At 43.4% G+C, this 18500-nt stretch overlaps 1 protein-coding gene across 6 annotated transcripts in view; it reads left to right on the top strand.

Moving 5' to 3' along the window:
• The window catches only part of VAV2 (vav guanine nucleotide exchange factor 2), a 316349-nt gene that overhangs the window by 60491 nt on the left and 237358 nt on the right, over window positions 1–18500 (top strand). For all 6 annotated transcript variants that reach the window (XM_043499066.1, XM_043499068.1, XM_043499067.1 and 3 more), the window contains exon 2: window positions 2670–2786. In XM_043499066.1, the coding sequence (XP_043355001.1) occupies window positions 2670–2786 (117 nt within the window). The remainder of the gene's footprint in view (window positions 1–2669; window positions 2787–18500) is intronic.

Genomic DNA, 18500 nt, shown 5'->3' with positions numbered 1-18500 from the left:
CACCCACCCACCATTATATATGTTGTAAGACAATTCTGTAGGCTTTCAGTCTATCTGTGTTAATTTTGTCTTTTCAGTCACAAACATGATCATTCTGCCCCCTGGGTCTATTCAGCTAATGAGAATGTTTGGAGTTTATAATGATTCTGATGATGTAATGCCTCTAGCCTGTGTTTTATAGGTTGAGTTTTATTGTCTACTGCTGGAGCGATGCGGGTGGAACTACACAATCTCCCTGTTTTGCCTAGTTAAATTAGTTTCTCATTAATGAAGTGGTCTTTCTAATCCACTGCCTGACTAGGGTTGCCATCTTTCTACTCTCACAAAACCAAACCATGCCCCGTCCTGCCCTGCCCCTCTTCTGAGGCCCTGCCCCCACCCACTCCATCCCCCCTCCCTCTGTTCACTCTCCCCACCCTTACTCACTTGCTCATTTTCACTGGCTGGGGGTTGGGTTGAAGAGTGGGGGGGCTGAGAGCTCTGACTGGGGGTGTGGGTTCTGGTGTGGAGCCAGGGATGAGGTGTTTGGGGTGTAGGAGGGGGCTTTGGGCTGGGACTGTGGGGTTTGGAGGGGGATCAGGGCTGGGGCAGGGGGTTGGGGCATGGGGGAGAGTCAGGGGTGCAGGCTCCAGGTGGCGCTTATCTCAAGCAGCTCCCAGAAGCTGCGGCACATCCCCCCCATCCGGCTCCTACGCAGAGGCGCAGCCAGGTGGCTCTGTGCACTGCTCCATTTGCAGCACCTCCCCTGCAACTCTCATTGGCTCCCGTTCCTGGCCAAAGGGAGCTATATAGTTGGCGCTTGTGGCGGGGACAGCGCGAGGAGCCCTCAACTGCCCCTATGCATAGGAGCCGGCGGGGCAACATGCTGCTGCTTCCAGGAGCCGCACGGAGCCTTGGCAAGCAGAGAGCCTGCCTTGTCCCACTCTGCCACTGACTAGACTTCTAACGGCCCGGTCAGTGGTGCTGACCAGAGCTTCCTTTTTGACTGTGCATTCCGGACACCTGGCAACCCTATGCCTGACCCCTTAAATATAACCCCAAATGCAATAATATTTATAGGCACACTTTGTGCAGTTTACTTTGTGGAGATATGGGTTGGCCAAGGAGGTTATGGTTTGATTCTTTGCAAAACTTTTGTTTGGTAGGTTTTAAATTGCATATTTGTAAATTTTGCAAGTAGTAATTTCTACCATGTTAAATTGGCCAGCTGGGGACCGTTAACAGTACTATGTGACTACAATGTTACTGACCCAATGCAAACTGTGTGGCTGGTGCAACCAAATATGCAATTTGAAACTTGCCCTGAGTAGTCATATGATATTATTTCTGTTCCTTGATTGGCTGATTGATGTAACAATGTGAGAATTAGGAATATTTGTGAACCATTTGTCGATGAGCAAGCAATCCATGGAGAATTTTGCATAATAAGTACACTGGAGAATTTTGCATGGAAAACTTGCCAACAGAAAAAAGGTGAAATTAAATTATTTGCTGCACAGTCATTCAGTCCGCTCTAATAAATAACATGGGTGAGAGCCAAACAACAGAAGCAACACCTTACTTCTCTCATCCCTTCCTTTCTTGTTGCCATACATTTAGTGTAGAAAGACCCCTTTCTGTGTTCCCAGATTACAAGACCCATGAAGGTCACGCACGCATGGTCACAGTGCAACAGTCCATTATTGCTATTGTCTAAGTGACTTTTTTTTTTTTAAGAGGCATTGGATTACTCAGCCAATAGAGCCATATGACTAGTGGCTGAACAATCTTAAGTATTTTACGGTGGTCACAAACGAGACGAGAATTCAGATGGGCTAAAATTAACGATGATTAAAACTCTGAAAACAATCTTCACTGTGAGAGACTTGCTGTGTTTATCTGTGTTTTTTTTTTTTTTTTTTTTTAAACTCATACCTAAGGCTCTCTGCTTAGTGACTTGCCTCTGATTTGGTCCACAAACTTCATTTCAGGTTGGATCACAAGAATGGCAGCTATCATCTGTGAATGTGCTGGGGATTTGGTTTTCTAGCATGTCAATTCGCTGATACATCAGCTCGTCGGAGGAAGTTGAGGGGAAAAGTAAAATACTCTTTGGATCAGCTACCAATGGTTTCTGACCTGAGAGGGCGAAAAAAATTCATTTTTCTGTCCTTGCTGCTTTTTTCATGTCACTTGTATTTTTTATTTTTGTAAATATATGGGGTGTTTTTTACACACACACACACACACACACACACACACACACACACACACAGTATGTCTGAGACTTGCATGGGGAACCATGGAATAGATTCAAAATTGTCATTAGTTGCAAACTCAGTAATAGATTTTTATATAACTTTTAGTGTAACTTCTGCTCAACTTAGAGCTTGAAAAGGAAACATCCTGCTCTTAAGTTGTTTAGACCCTGTGCTTTGTGAACACACCTAAACTTCAAGTTTTGGTTTCAAAAAGGGCCTCTGTTGATGGTATATTATTGAGAGCACAAGCTCCATAATGGAGCAGTGGGGAACCTGTTTGTACGAGACTGCTCAGTAAACGAATGCATCTTCTCTCCAGGCAGTTCCCATATTCTTCTTCACTTCCTGTTGCTTGCGAATTTTGATTGTCTATAGTAAATTACTGTTACAGAATTATAGCCTTGTCTCTTTTTTCCCCTCTCTTTGCAGTTCCTCTGTTTGAAGAACATTCGAACGTTCTTAAAAGTCTGTCATGACAAATTTGGATTAAGGAACAGTGAGCTGTTTGACCCCTTTGACCTCTTCGATGTGCGGGATTTTGGAAAGGTAAAAGTTAACTCCTAATCTGTGTCGAAAAAGGGGTTTTAAAGTGCTTTTACTGCTGCTGGGAGCCCAGACCGTTTTCAAAATGATCAGCCCAGCATTGGGCAAGACATACAACCAGCTTGGATTCTGCATGGCTTGGTAACCTACATCCACTCTGTGTGGCACTCTGTCTCCCCCGCCCCTGGGGGTGGCTGGGTCCTGCGATCGATCGATGAGCCTGCTACATCCTTGACTCGCAGAGCCACCTCTACTAAGCTCAGGCTGTGTAGAGGCCCCTGCTTTAGAACTGGTGCCCTTTCTCTGACCTGAGTGGCTCATCAAAGTTCAGGGATCTGTGGGTGTTCCAGCTGGGAGTAAAACTTGGTCGTAGCCAGGTATTTCTTGCAGTCTTGTTTATTGACAAGGGACATACTGTGTCTCTGAATGCAGAAGGAAGCAAGAACAAAAAGGAGCTGTTTCTTAGCTTACAGCCCTGCAAGCCCCAGGGTGACACTGTGCTCACAGGTTATTGCTTGGTTTTCTTGCTTTCCCCCCCAGTCTTGCCTATTCTGTTTCTTTCTATGTGTTTTCCGACAGACCCACACCTACTTGGTCACAATACCCAGTCGACCCTTCTGTCCACATGGGGCTAGTTTCTGGGCAGACTCTGCTAGGCTGTGTTTTAGGTGGTGCCCCGTAACTGTTTCTTAAATGGAGGACTTGTTCACCATCAGTTTCAACAAGGTTTTAACTCAACGCACAGCAAGGTTTCATCCAGCTCACAACCGAACCCACAGGTCCCCATGCTGGTTCAGTTTCTACTGCTGATGACCCACCCAGGGGTGTGGCACACCCAAGCACATGTCAGGCAGGCGTATGCCAGGAGCAATTTACAATTCAGCTCAAAGATCCAATTCTACAGGAATTTGAGCATCCTTTCAAAATTCTTCTTGCCTGTTCACCTAGACCAAGTAAGCTGATGAGTGACATCTCCCAGGCACACAACAGATTTCCTTTTTGGGGAACAAAATATTGTAATGATTGCTCATAAAAATGTATAATTATTTACTGAGATGATGTTATTGGGGGCAGTGGGTCTAGTGGATCTGGCAGAGCTCGGGAACTCAAGAGACTTTGGTTCTGCTTCCTATTCTGCCACTGGCCTGGTGGCTCACCTTGGGCAAGCAACTTCACATCTCTGTTTCCCTTCACTTTTGTCTCCTTAAATTTGCAATTGCTTCTGTCTCCTGATTGGTGAACATACAGTACTTAGTGCCGTGGGGTCCCAATCTCGGTTGAGGCCTCTGGGTGCACTTGCGATACAATAACCAAATATACATATAGACCAGTTGTTTCCATGATGGCGAGTAGATTTCAGGCTTGGGCTAGTTAATCCCCTAGATGCTTTGGAAAAATTTATCCAGAGACTTTTCCAACCAATTGTCCCCCAGACAATAATTTTGTTTTGTTTGTGCTGTGTGTCACATAGATATGCGAGCAAAGGGAGAATTTCCTTTTTCTGTGTTTAATGGCAGCACTGAATTCTGGATGAAGCCCAGGTGGAAGGGAGCTTCTGAATGGTTTTGACAAGAGAGTATCTGTCTGATATCCCTTTTACTAGAATTCAATGGCATTAGCGCTCTAATGTTACTTTGATGGATATCGGGTCTAGGGAAGCCTTCACACACAGGGCAGTATATTCTATTCTTTGGGCGATACTGGTGTTAAGTCACTCAGCTCTTTTAGGAGCCATGCATTACTTTATCTTTCCTGAGCTACAGGGCATATGCTATGTGAAGGCATCCACTTTTCTGATTATCTGAAGAGTAGCTTTCCACAGGCTGATGGGGAAAGATTATATTATATTTATTGCCTAATTTATTTTGGGGACTATTATCTGGAACTTGCAATTGAAGGAGTTTGTTTTATGAGTTCATGATTTATGAACCGCACAGGGACTTTTGTTGTTTTGAGATACGCAGAAGCGCAGATACGCAGAAGCTGGGCTGGGGGAAGAACTGTTGTATAGAATGCTGGTTTGCTTTCACATTTTGTTTGTTGCAGTTTATGGTACCAAATGGCTCAGCAAAGTTGTTTAATTGGAGCTGCTTTTTTACCCTTTGAGACCATACCAGCTGCACATCGTCCCATTCCTTTTCTATCTCACTCACAATCTAGCTGTGACTGGTCTCTAGGACATCATTCTGCCTCTGCTGAAAGCAAACCAGAGGTTAAATAACATGGGAAATGACTTTCCATTTTGAATCGCAAATTGTATAACTCCAGAGAGAGCAAAGGAGTCTTTAATTTAGATCCTCACTGGCCAAATGCAGACTTCATACACACAAAATTCTTCGTGGAGCCCATTCATTACTTAGATCAATAACACTTTTCGGTTACAGGACTCTTATGCCATGTAAGAGCCTTTTATATACAATGCAGAGTAATGGTTGACCATTTAATTATATGGTAAGCACAGAGTAACAGTGCAGGGTGTTTCCATTTTCAGATATCACTTATAGCTATTTCTGTCCTCCAAACTAGAAGGCCAGTTAGGTAATGATTACTAATAACTTTTGGACTTGCTGAAAGGTAATTATCAAGTAAAAAGGCAGGGGCATGTAGTTATTTTGTATTTACTTGTTGACCTTCATAGGCTGCCTGTAAATAAAGGGGCATTACCGTTTAGTATGTGCAGGAGGTTTCAGATGGACATCTGGGTTCTTTATAATAAGAAAAATCCTAAAAGAACTCTCAAATTCTTCCCTCCTTCCCCCCAACAACAGGCTACATTTCCAAAGCTGATGCTTTGCTCCTTTAGATATAGTGAGCCGGATCTTCAGCTGGTCTAAAGCAGTACGGACTTCAGTGGCACTACTGCTGATTTTAAATCCGCTGTCTTACTGCTCAAAAAGAAAAGGAGTACTTGTGGCACCTTAGAGACTAACAAATTTATTAGAGCATAAGCTTTCGTGAGCTACAGCTCACTTCATCCGATGAAGTGAGCTGTAGCTCACGAAAGCTTATGCTCTAATAAATTTGTTAGTCTCTAAGGTGCCACAAGTACTCCTTTTCTTTTTGAGAATACAGACTAACACGGCTGCTACTCTGAAACCTGTCTTACTGCTGTGTCCATTTTCCTATTGACTCCTATTCTGAGCATGAGGGACCCCCATTATGTATTACTACCTTAGATTTACGTTGTCATTAACTCTTAGGGCCAGATGCTTGGGTGTGTCTGAGCTCAGTGCATGTGGGGAGGCTTCCTAGGTCATGCTCTACCCCGTCTCTACCGCTATAACCCTGAGGGCTCGGTCGTTCCCTGGCAAGAATAAAAGCAGCCTTGGGGCTGCTTTCATTGCACTGGCTAGAATGGACCCCAAGAGGATTTTCCCTCAGTCTGGGATTTTTGGCTTTATGCCACCTCGTAGTGCATGGGGTTTCCTAGCTGCCCTGTTAGGCCAGCTTTCCATCTGTCTGGGCAGCCCGAAGGATCAAAGATCTGTCTCCCTCTTTTATCAGGCTCTGGACTTCGGAGAACTGAAAATAGTTGCCCCGTTGTTTCATTGCTGAAGAAATAAGTCCTACCTCAGTGACTGAAATACTCCTTTTATGGAGGATGTGGGCATTTGCTTGGTGAATCTGACAGACGGATCTTCCGTTACAGGCGGACTCTCAATTGCGAAGACACCGCATAGTCTGGCGGTTAAAAGTGAAACACTGCAAGTCAGGAGTTCTAGTCTTGTCTCTGCTGTTCATTAGCAGTTGGACCTTGGGCGAGTCACTTCTCTGCTAGTTTTAGTGGCTTGTCTCACAGGTTGTTGAAGTTGGATTGACATTGGTAAAAGGTTTGTGATCCTAAGGCAGAAAGAGCTATAGACGTGAAAAGTTCTGTTGCTGTCATCGTGGGATGCTGGAACGCAGGACTTAAGCAAATAGATGTGTATTTTTCTTGGGTGTTGCATAGTTTTTCTTGCCATCTGTCATAATTACCCAAAATAATTGCTTTAGATCAGGGGGTGTGTTTGCTTCCAGGGCTTTCCCCCTGTTTTTAGACCCTGCTGTTAAGCAATAATATTGTGACAGTGACATGCCAAGATCCTGGCTGAGATTTCCAAAAGCAACTAATGGTTTTGGGCGTTTCAATTCTGGGTGTCTGACGAGATGCCTTTAAAAAGGCTTAATTTTCTGAGGACAGGTGCTCAGCACCTTCTGTACAATGAGACCTCTTCAAGGTGTCTCAAGTTGGGCCTGCCAAATCAAGCTTTTTTTGAAAAGCTCAGCCCATGTGTGTGTGGCTTCACTGCAGCAGCCGTGGGTGTGGGATTCCGAGGAAGAAGTACACTGTTGTTTTCAATTTAGGGTTAGATCCTGCAATGCACTGAGTTCCTCCTGAGAGGTACTGAGCACCCTTAACGCCCACTGAAGGCAATGGGACTGTTCAGTCCTTTGAAGAATCCTGTCTGTAATAGCAAAGGGAACAAAAATAATGCCCAAGTACGTTTGTGTTTTTGCGCTGTACATATGTGCATTTAATGACAACAATACCATAAAGCTTAGCTCTTGCATAGCTCTTCAATTTGTTGGCACCAGATGTAATGAGATAAGATGTACATAAATATGGATTAAACACTTCATCACTCTGAGTCAGCGCGGAGGCAGTGAGGTTCATGAAAGGGAGTTATTCACTTCCAATAACTTGTAGTAATACACTTAAGGTTTCTTTTTTGTAGGGAGATAATTCACTGTCCATAAACCTGTGGAGTGTGCTATTTATTAACCTCCTCCTTCTCTCTTCTGTACTCCCAGGCTTGTTTAACTGACCTGACTTTCTGCTGAACTTGATGGAATGTTTCAAAGAACCTTTTTACGAGTCCTGGGTGTCTCGCGGTGTGAACTGTAGGTGCGCAGTGATGCTGCTATAAAAATCAAAAGGGGAAGCCCAGTCATAAGTCCCCTGAAATATAGGGGGATATTCTCTCTTCTCGCATCTGAGATAAGCCAGTTGTTTCGGTGGGTGTGTTGCTTCTGGTACTGAGACTCCTGTTAAAGTTGGTTTAACTTTGCACATCCCTGGCTCACACAGATGGGCCTCAGCCGCAAAACTTGGATGTGGGTTTTAACTCTTCCAAATGTTTGGGGAGTTTTTGGATGCAAGGGTTTTTCAGACCCATCTTTGATCTGATCAATTAGTCTTCACTTGCTGCTAGTGTCTCGTTGACCTGGCTCAGGAAGTTGCACGCCCCCATGGTTTGTTTTTGCGTGGCTGGTGCCTGGGGAAGGAGGGGTGCGTGGCAAGGGACAGCGATGTGAGAATGTAGCATGCATGAGTGGTTGCAGCACTAGCATTTGAAGGAGGGAAGTGGCAAGGAGATAGTAGAGGAGCCTTCAGGGAAAGGGAAATATATTGGGCTGATAGGGATGTGGGGGGCCCTTATTATACGGTCAGATGAAAACTTGGTGTACAAATTTACAGCACGTACTTAAAAAATCGGAATCACTTCTCATGTAAAGAAATAACTTTTTTCTCCCAAGAGGTTGCAGGATGCCCTGTGGACTAGTCTTGAAAAGGTCTAGACAGTCCAAAGCTAGGCCCATCTTTCTGAACCTGATGCCATGGCAATTCCATGTCTGTGACTTCCCCTTTCCCCCATCCCACCTCCTTGTTTTCAGAAGTGCTGTGCACCCACAACTCTTGTTTGGTTTCACTGGGAACAGCGATGGCTGAGCTCCAGTGACAGCCAGGATGCAGCTGACTCAGGAGCTCTGCAGACAGAGCTGCAATAGATTTCTGGATTCTCCTGTGTTGGCGGCTGCTCTGCTCTTCCAGCCTTTCCTCAGTTCTTGTTGGCTGAAGCAGCATCTTGTGATCTCAAAATGCTGTTTGGATTCCACAATAATAGGAACCTTTATGAAAACCTAAGTGAGATGTGCATTTGCACCGTAGCCTGGGAAGTTGAAGAATGCACCAAGGCACATGTGTAGATGCCCCAGCTCTGCAGAAACTAAGATGTCTGACAATGTAAAATTTACTTTTTTTTTTTTTTTTTTTAATTAAAACATCATTCATAGACAGGCTCCAATAATCAGAGGTACAGAACGTTCGCATCACCCGCTGACTTCAATGGGATCTGTGGGGGCTCAGCAACGTCTACAATGTGCTCCGTTTTTTCCAAGCAACTGTGGTGTGAAATATTGCCAGAGTCAGAATACAGCAGGATATAACTTTAATTCTTCTTGGTTTTGGACATTAGAAGGGAGATTTTTTCAGAATCACTCAAGGGATTCAGGCAGACACATTCCCATTGGAAAGAATTGGCACAAGTGTTGCTAATTTCTTAATCCATTTTTTGAAAAAAGTCCCCTAAGATAACCATCTCCCCACTTTTTTTTATTTTAATACCCCTATGGCAATATTTTAGTGTGTGCCTTCAAAACCAGGCACTTATTTATAACCTGCTCTCTGCCGCAAGGGGGAGGGAGAGAGAATTATATGATATAATATAGGTAATTGAAAATTATAAGGCTTTGGGTAAATGGATGTGTTCTGGTGCCATGATAAACAAAGACAGCTAAACGCCCACCCTTCCACCCACAGCCAAGCTTCTGGCAGTGCAAACAGCTCTGCTTTTCCCATCCTTTGTTTTGCTGGCTTATTGCAGCCAAGAAAGAATTAAAAGCAACGTGTTTTTCTTTAGAGTGGTCACTCTCCAGTTAGCTCTTTGCAATAGCACTTGTAGGGGTTGGAGGGTGGGGGTGGGGGGAGAAGGAGGGCCATTAGCAGAGCTGAATGTAACCAACTGCTATGGACCAACATCTGATCTTAACACTGGAGTTCATCCTCTGGGGCATGTCCCCTGTTTGTTTACAAATCCTCACATTGAATGCCCTACAGAACAGATTTCTCCTTATTATATGTCCCTGCTGACTAGTCAGATGACCATTGCGTGGTAGTTGGCTGTGTATCCAGAAACGGGCAGAATCGGAGATAAAAATGGTTCTATTTGCTGAACAATTTGTCAAATGGGGTGGGTGGGTGGGTGGGTTGGGATGTGAGAAGAATTCTCCAAAAAAAGAGTGTGTGTATTTCTTTAGTGTAACTGGCCTGCAGAGAGAGAGTGTGGGTGTGAGAGAGAGCATAATATTGGCAGATCTTTACTTACAGAAATGAAAGATGACTGCACGAACCCATCAAGCCACCTAGCGCTTACCATGTCTGTTCTTGACATGAACGTGCTGAGATTAGACTGCTGTAGCATACTAGTTACTTAAAAGAGCTGAAGAATTGCAGAGAGACATCCCTGTCTGTCTTAGAGTGAGCTGATTTGTAGCTCAGCTGAAATCCAGTCAGAACATTTGGTCTAAAATTTTAAAACTGCAGTGGTACCATTAAGAGGCCTGGGGCTCTAGATACCAGGGTGAACAGTAAAAATGGAAAAAGCAGGTTGAATTGTGTGTGTAAAAATTCTTCAAAGCAAGGGCCATATGGCTTTTTGGCAGGAGGTAAAATAATATCAAGCTTCATATTGTCTGTAATCCTATGATCATAAAAACTTAATCTAGTTTAGAACTAAGAAGCTGCTATGATAAATGGAAAAGAGGGGTGGGGGGAACAACCCACCTTGACTCTGTTACTAGACAAACTTTTTATCCTTTCATTTTACCAAATGTTGCAAAGTGTTTTAGTTGTAGTTTATTTGCGGGAGAGGTGCTCCAAAATTTTAAAACTACACTCAGCAGGTGCAGTGTCTCTAACAGATGTTTTCAGCTAAAATACTAAAAGTATGTACAGGAAGCCTTGTTACTGTACTTCCTTAAAACACAAGACAAATGAATTTCAGATTTCTGTGGCTGCTCAAGCATATACCAGACAGTGCTTTCTGTAATGCAGGATATTGCAGACCGTTTGGATTTGTTTAAACATTACTATGTTTAGCCTTTAATTGATAGTGATGACTGATGCCATATGCCTAAAGAAAAGGCCACATTTAGGCTCTGATACTGTGGGACAGGGTTTTACTAGTCCAGAACCAGTGGCTGGATGACTATCTTACACTTTACGCTCTTCAGGGCAGGAACTGTCCCTTACTTTGGGTTTGTTCAGCACCAACCAGAATGGGTCCTCAAATGTGGTCGCAACTCTAAGTTTCCATTTGGTAGGCAATTTCGATATTTCAGAATTTGTTTTTTTTTCTGAATTGGAATTAAAATTTAGATTTCATTTCATGGAAGAAAAAAAATCTTAAACAAATTTTCTCTTTGGATTGATTGGGGATGTTTTGTGGTGATAAAATCAAAGGATTACTTCTGATTTTGACTTTTGAAAAATAAATAAATTGAGGGGGGAAAAAATCAACAGTGGTTTAAAAATGGAAAAATTGAAGTGCTTTGTTTTGATTTGTTCCAAATAAAATTTCATTGAAATCAACCTGCAAAAGAATCTCAAGAAAGAGTGGCATTTTCTGATGTGCTAGAGATAACAATTGAAAGCCTGATGCAGAGACATACCTATGAAATCGCTCTCTGGCCATCTGGAGGGGTACGCTACATAGAGTGAAACCTCCTATGAAGCAAGTATCTAATTGCACAATAATCATGTTAAATGAGCTCAATCTCTCTGTCCTGTGTATTTTAGCGCTCTCCAATATATCATGACTTCGAGAATAAAAACCCTCCTTTGTACCATGAATAACTGACCCTGGAATAAAGTTTTAGGTGTAAAGAACCTAACTACATGGGGAATTTGGTAGATCATAAAGGTAAATGGACATTAATTAAGTCAAACATTTGGCAAAGGAGTGAGGTTCCTAGATCAAAAATGAAACTTAGGGCTTGTCTATGTGGTGCAGCAGTGCACCCTGGAGCAGTGTGAATTATCAAGCGATCAGAAGTGTTTCACTCTAGTTGCCCTATGCAGATCCCACATTGACACGCTCTAAAAGGTTCGTAGTGTGTTGATGTAGTACTGTTTCAGTCGTGCACTAGATGCCTTTGAGAGCACAGCAGTGGGGTCTGCCCAGGGCAGTTAGAGTGCCTTTAAAATGTTGTACTCTACACTTTGCATCTGTCTGGTGCATATTGCAGACAAGCCTGTTAGTGTCTCTTCATCCAAGGTTACCACAAGGAGAAGTGCCTTGTAAAGATACTTTCACAAAGTATGTTACTCTTAATTTTCAAATGGGGAAACTGAGGCACAGGCAGGGTGACTTTGACGCTACTGGAAACTTGGGCGAGATCGTAACAGGATACAAGTGTTCTTATTTCTGAACCTTTGCTCTAACCATGAGACAGCAGTGCCTCTTTGGATGGTAAAGTATGTTTTGAGCCAGAACTCTAAGAATGGTTAATGTCCTGTTACACACAAAGGAACTTCCATTGGAGAATGTGCACCTTCTAAAAGAGGGCTACTTTTAACCTTTTGCATGCTGTACCCTCAAACCCTCTTTTTAAAGCTATGCCAGTAAAACTGCACTGCAGCAAAGTGGCAGAAGTTAGTGTGTGTCTGGGAGCCCCTAGGCATCCTCTATTGCCATAGTTATAGGGGATTATAGTGGCACAATGTGTACAGTATTTGAGAGGCAGGCATGTAACTATCTGTAGAGGCCAGTAATAATCCCACGTCTTACGGTTTTATGCACCGGAGGGTTCTGACAGATGCAATTTTCTGCTGGATCTTTAATGCAAACCCTCTTGTGATGATACAACTGAACCTGCTAGCCCAAACAGCATAAGCCCCATGCTGTGTGCCCAACCTATCAGCTGGGCCCCACCAGGCAATGTTCCCTGGCATCCTCTTGGTCACAATTAGCCCTGTATTGGTTACAGCTTAAGAACCACGTTTCCTTTTGAAATCTGGCAGCTTGGGATGTGCAGTGAGTGGATTGGAATCCGGTTGATGGGAAACGTATAATACACCCTTGGGTGGCCCTTGACGGTGGCATTCTGAGCACTTGCTGCTCTTGTTCAGCTTGACAGTGGGGGGAGGGAAGGAGTGTGTTGAGGGACTACTGCTCAGTATACAGTATAATGGGAGTTCCAGCAGCTGACATGAATCTCCACTGATGCCACTGGAGGAAAGGATCCACTTACAACCGGCAAATCCTGCTCAATATTTAATAGGTCTTTAGTGCGATCATTTAAGAGGAAGAAGGATCTTTCCTCTTCACCCAGAGGCTGTGGGTATCGGCAGTGGGCTCCTGTGCAATGAAATGCTTTGCCCTTGCTTGTCATTTCTTCCCTTGGTACAAGTAAGAAATCCCAGATCCCACCACCTATCTTTTTTCCATTGGGCTCAAGATGTGTTCTAGGGTCAGCCTGGGCAGAGCACTCTGGGGCAATGAGGAGTCTGTGACATAGAGGCGGGCCTTTGCTCTTCTGTGACTCAACTCTGTGATGTGAACTGACAAAAATTTGAGCGTGTATCCTTCTGCTATTGCACTTGGGTTTTGGAACGGTCTCTCTGTTCTCGGTGTGCCAAACCTCTTCCCGCTCTTAGCTCAAATCCCTCCTTATCCACAAAGCCCTTTCAAAGAGGATCCCACAAAGAACACAGGCTGTGATTTTTAGACTGCCGTCTGTCAGATACAGACACACGGGCCCAGTTCTGCAATCCTTCCTGACCCGGGGTGAAACTCACTCCTGCGTAGGAAGCCTGTGCACCACTTCGGCTCTGCACTGGCGTGAATTTTCCTTTCTAAGTAGCGTTGTGCTCATTCACTCAAACTGCCCTTTTGTTGTCAGTGGGGCTGTCTGTGCAAGTCGTGTCCAATGTGAGTAAGGATTGCAGCATAAAGCCACTGGATTGTAAGCTTCTTTGGGTAGGGGCCACTTCTTCTGCTTGCATAATATTAAGGGAATTGATGGGGCTCCAATAATAATCAACCCACAGAAGCTTTTAGGTGTTGTGAATCTACCCTGTGCCTTTTCCTTGTTTCTTCTCTTTCCCACCGCCCCTTGCAAGTCTGGATTGTTCATAGCCCTCCAGCTTTCCAGTGAAACTGAAAGCGCCAGAAACATTGGTTCTGGGAAGATTTTTTTCTTTTTCTTTTCTTGGCTGCTTTCCCCCGGATTTTCCAAAGGGTCCCATTATGGGGTATTATGTTTCAGATCAAACAAGTATGCACAAGACCCTCCCCATTCCCATCATCTGATTTGGAGAATTTCTGCTGGTAGACCTTAAGTAACCTTTGGAATATTTAACATTCATGTAATCAAAGATATTGATCAGGGTATATTTAGTTTTTTTTCTGAGCATGTATAAATTGTTTTTCGTTACTCTTGTGAGCGTTCTGACCTCTGCTCTCTGTAATTTTATACAAACCCCCGGAAATGGGGCTCAAGGTTGTTGTTTTTTTTTATATGCATAGCTGGGAATGGTAAAACATTTACTGAAGTCGTTCTCATCAAAAGTCAACCTGTTTCCTACAGCCCAATGGTTTTGAGAAAAGACTGGTATTATTTGAACCCTTAGAGGTCGTTCTTCCTGAACAGCTTTTACTATATCTTGCCAGGTTTAAGAGACTTAGTGACACCATCAACTTGAAAATCACAGCTGTGGTTGAAATCTTTGTACCATCTATAGTTAAAAGTCAGACCTTAGATTACCACAACTGGAAGACGTTAGCAGGCAAAGTGCATTTCTCTCCATGTTTTCAGTGTTTACTTTGTGCATCTGACAGCACTTGGTGTATAGCCTGCAGGGGAGGGAGGGATCTCAGGAAATACTATTTAAAGGGAACTTTTATCAGTAACTGGAATTTTTGAAATTCGTCGCTTTGAAAAACATTCAAGCTGATAGAGCCCCGTTAACATTTTCCATGCTGGGGGGTGACCTGCTACCTACAACTGCAAAAGCTGCATATGGTCTTTCTTGTTAGAACTGCTTTGCATTAACATGCAAAGAATTTATTTTTAGGGCCCATTTTTAGGCTTGTTTGCCATAGGCAATCAGGTTAAACTTGAGATCTGAGTTATTCCTAGAGGGTGAGATCTTGCAGCAACACTTTTTTAGTGATAGCGACACCGAGAGGTGTAGATCACGAGTTGTATAAGTAATTAAAGGTGTCCAAAGTTTCTGATACTTTTAAGCAATTGAGTGTGTTGCATACCAAGGCCCTGATTCTGGAAACGCTTAACCCCATGCGCAGTGTGACTCATGTGAATAGCTCAATTGAAGTAAATGGGATTACTGACATGAGACTGGTTACACAGGTGCTGAAGTCCTTGTAATATTGGGGTCAAAGTTTAGAACCCCCATTCTGCAGCTCTCCCCTTTCTTTCTCCCAGGCAGCTCTTCTCAAAACACTTGTGCAGTGGAGGGGAGGCTGAGGAGCTGGAATTAAACCCTGGTTCACCATGGCCTGAAGAGAGAGGAGATCACCATTCGCCATCATGCCTTTAATAGCAAGACACCTATTGGGGAGCCAGACAGAGCTCTTCTGTTTTGTTGTTTAAAACTTGCCACTAGGCTAAGATATCTCTGGAACCATAAAACCTGGTACTAAGGGCTGTCCCAAGTTCCTCGTATACAATAGAGGTAATTAATTTACTTCTGCACAAATTCACATGGGAGTAAATTTGTATCGGTGTAACACATAAGAAATAAAAGGATAAGTGTCAGGTGAAAGTCAGTTACCTGGTAGCTCATGAGCCCTAAAATGGTGCCAGGTTTCGTTTTCCATCTCTGATGAGAATTCCGCCCAATACTTGTTGATATGCAAAAATCAGTTTATTATTAGAGCAGGTCAGAAAATGTGTTTTGTGGAAAATTTTGATGAGACTAAAAAATTAGTTTTTGTCCATTTTGTGTAGAAAATTTAGATTGTTTGTTTGTTTGTTTTTTTGTTTTTTGTTTTTTGGTTTTTTTTTCTCAGCAAACATTTGAATGCCAAAATATTTTGGGTAAGATCAGAAATATTTCAATTTAGAGATGCAGCTGAGGTGCCTCAGGGATTTGTTGTTGGTTTTTTGGGTGCCTCATGCTCCCATTCTCTTCTACATCTCCCACGATGAACCACTGGATCTCCTGTTGGAGACGGGAGGCACTGCATCATGGGAGTCCTTGGCCATAGTGCATCACGGAAGTAGTAGTCTGGTGATGGTGTCCATCCATGGAGGGAGAATGGAAACGCAAGGCAATTGAACTACAGCTTCCTTGAGGCACTCCAGGAGGATACCCAAAATGAAATATTCTGGCATGTCAGTGTTCAGGTTTTTTTTAACTAAAAAGAAATCCCCAGTCTGGGTGGGGTGTAATCATGTTCAGATGGGTTTTCAAAGCCACTCTCTAGACTATGCCATACAAAGTGAGGCTGGAATGACTGACCCAACAGAAAATTGTCTGCATTAGCAAGAGCCACTAAGCATAACATTCTGTTGAATGGAGACTGCTTCCCATTGGAGCACCCTAAAGATTAGGGTTAGGGGGTTTTATTTATACGAACCCTTTTTATTTTGCTGGCTTGTAGCCTTTTTCTGCGACTGGCTGAACTCCTGGAGTGGGAGGAAGAACAACCCAGCTGCAGTGAAAACCAGTCCGTGCAGCTCAGTGCTCTACCCGCAGTCAAATGACTGCTCTGACTCATTCTCGGCATTTCTCTGATTGATCTAATGAGCCTCAGATGTTGATACTGTAGCTGGTTCATTTACGCTTTCAGTCTTAATGGTGTATATGTAAAGTGAGACATTCTCATCTTCCACATCATTCACTTCCACTAATCATGTAGGAAAATGCCATCACTGCAGCAAGAGAGCAACATTTCCGCACCATGGGTAAAACTAAACGACCTGGGCACACGCCACTTGGCAGCACTTTCCTTGGTCTCCCATCCCAGTCCCGTCATGAGTCCTTTTCGGAACTTTGGAGCCAGCCTGCAGTCACTCCATGTTCTGCAGACATTTCGACTAAATAGGCATGTCTTAGAGAGGTGGTTGGTTTAGCATTGTCCGAGATTTATCTTTGGCTAACAGATGGTGAGGATTTTGCAGCTTTGTTACTTAAGTTTAGTAAAGGTGGCGACTACTCAGGGCATAGCAGCAACATGCAAATAGCTTGTAAATAACTGTATAAAACTAAGCCATGGGATGGGGGCGTGCTTTAGGGATTTTTTGGGTGGTGCTACCTTTGCTTATGCTGATAACAGCCTCACCTCATTCCCTTTACCCACTGCTACTTATTGATGAGTGTCTTCTCCTGGGAGAGTCTCCTTGCATCTCTCTTCCTCATCAACTGCCCCCAGATAGCCTAGTTCAGCAAGGCAAAAAGAAAAGGAGGACTTGGGGCACCTTAGAGACAAATTTATTTGAGCATAAGCTTTCGTGAGCTACAGCTCACTTCATCAGATGCATATCGATGAAGTGAGCAGTAGCTCACGAAAGCTTATGCTCAAATAAATTTGTCTCTAAGGTGCCCCAAGTCCTCCTTTTCTTTCTGAAGATACAGACTAACACGGCTGCTACTCTGAAACCTTCAGGAAAGTAGTTAAGCATATGTCTCCCTGTAAGCCTGCGAGTAGTCTCATTAACATCAGTTGGGGCTGCTAATGTACTTAAAGTTAAGCATATGCTTAACTACCTTGCTGCATCTTCCATGCCTGTTCTTCTTAATTTTTCTTGTCATCTGCTGCTGTGATTCGGAGCACATTTAACACAGTACATTGGTTTTGGAACATGGTTTGTTTGAAAGATGGTTAACCAAAAAAAAGCATCTGGTCTTGCAGACTGTCATGTCTATCTAAGGTACTTATATGGCCCTACTCCCCTTTACCATAGTACCTGAGCATAGGTACCAGAGTACCTGAGCACTGTGAGGTAGGCCATGTTCTGACCCCCATTTACAAATGAGGAACTGAGGTACAGAGTGGCTTGCTAAAGGTCACACAGGGTATTTGTGGCAGAGCAGAAATAATGCCTGGAGCTCCTGTGGCCCAGGCTAATGCTCTAATCATTGGACCATCATTCCTCTAAGTGTGCATAGTCCCATTGATGGCAGCTGAATTACTCATGTGAGTAGGGGGCATATTCGTGCAAAGATCGAGCCCTGAAGTTGAAGTGAATGTTGCTTTTTGAAATGTGTGCCGTATAACTGGGATTGCATTTTTACCAATAGTATAAGTCTGTTAGAACTAGGGGAGTAATTTCCAAATTGTCCCTGTTTTTGTGAATGTTTGTTAAAAATGTTGGAGCTTTTTGCTTCTAAATCCCATAGGTGCTTTTGAAAATCTCCATTACGTTGTTGAGTTTAGAACTGTATAATGACACCCTTTCGGACTGTGAGCCAATAGGGAAAATAATATGCCATCCTAAAAGACTGTACTATAATATTTTGCAGTATGACCATAACTTCTGGTCTGAAGGAGCCAGTCGCACTCTGTCCTGTTTTTCTACCACACGCTCCAAATATTCATATTAGTCGCTTTGTGTCACTCCTGCCATGGTAATGTCAGGAAGGCTGCCCATGAAATTCAACTCTCCAGTTTCTGAATCATATCCATTAGAGCTGGAAGAGAGCTTTTGGTTCATAACCATTTTATCCCCCAGGGCCAGTGTATGTGTCCCCTGTAATATATATTATAATAATTCTAGAGGTTGGCAGTTTAGTTTTAAGAGATGGGCCTTTCCCCGTTTCCCACGGGATACTGTTTCTAATCTTAAAAAGAAAAGGAGTACTTGTGGCACCTTAGAGACTAACAAATTGTTTCTAATCTTGTTAGGAAGCTTTTCGTGATACTTAGCTTA

The sequence above is a fragment of the Dermochelys coriacea genome, chromosome 16 (assembly GCF_009764565.3).
Source record: "Dermochelys coriacea isolate rDerCor1 chromosome 16, rDerCor1.pri.v4, whole genome shotgun sequence".
NCBI classification, from domain to species: Eukaryota; Metazoa; Chordata; order Testudines; family Dermochelyidae; genus Dermochelys; species Dermochelys coriacea.
The sequence above is the reverse complement of the archived record's forward strand: the minus strand, read 5'-3'. Positions and strand labels throughout refer to the sequence as shown.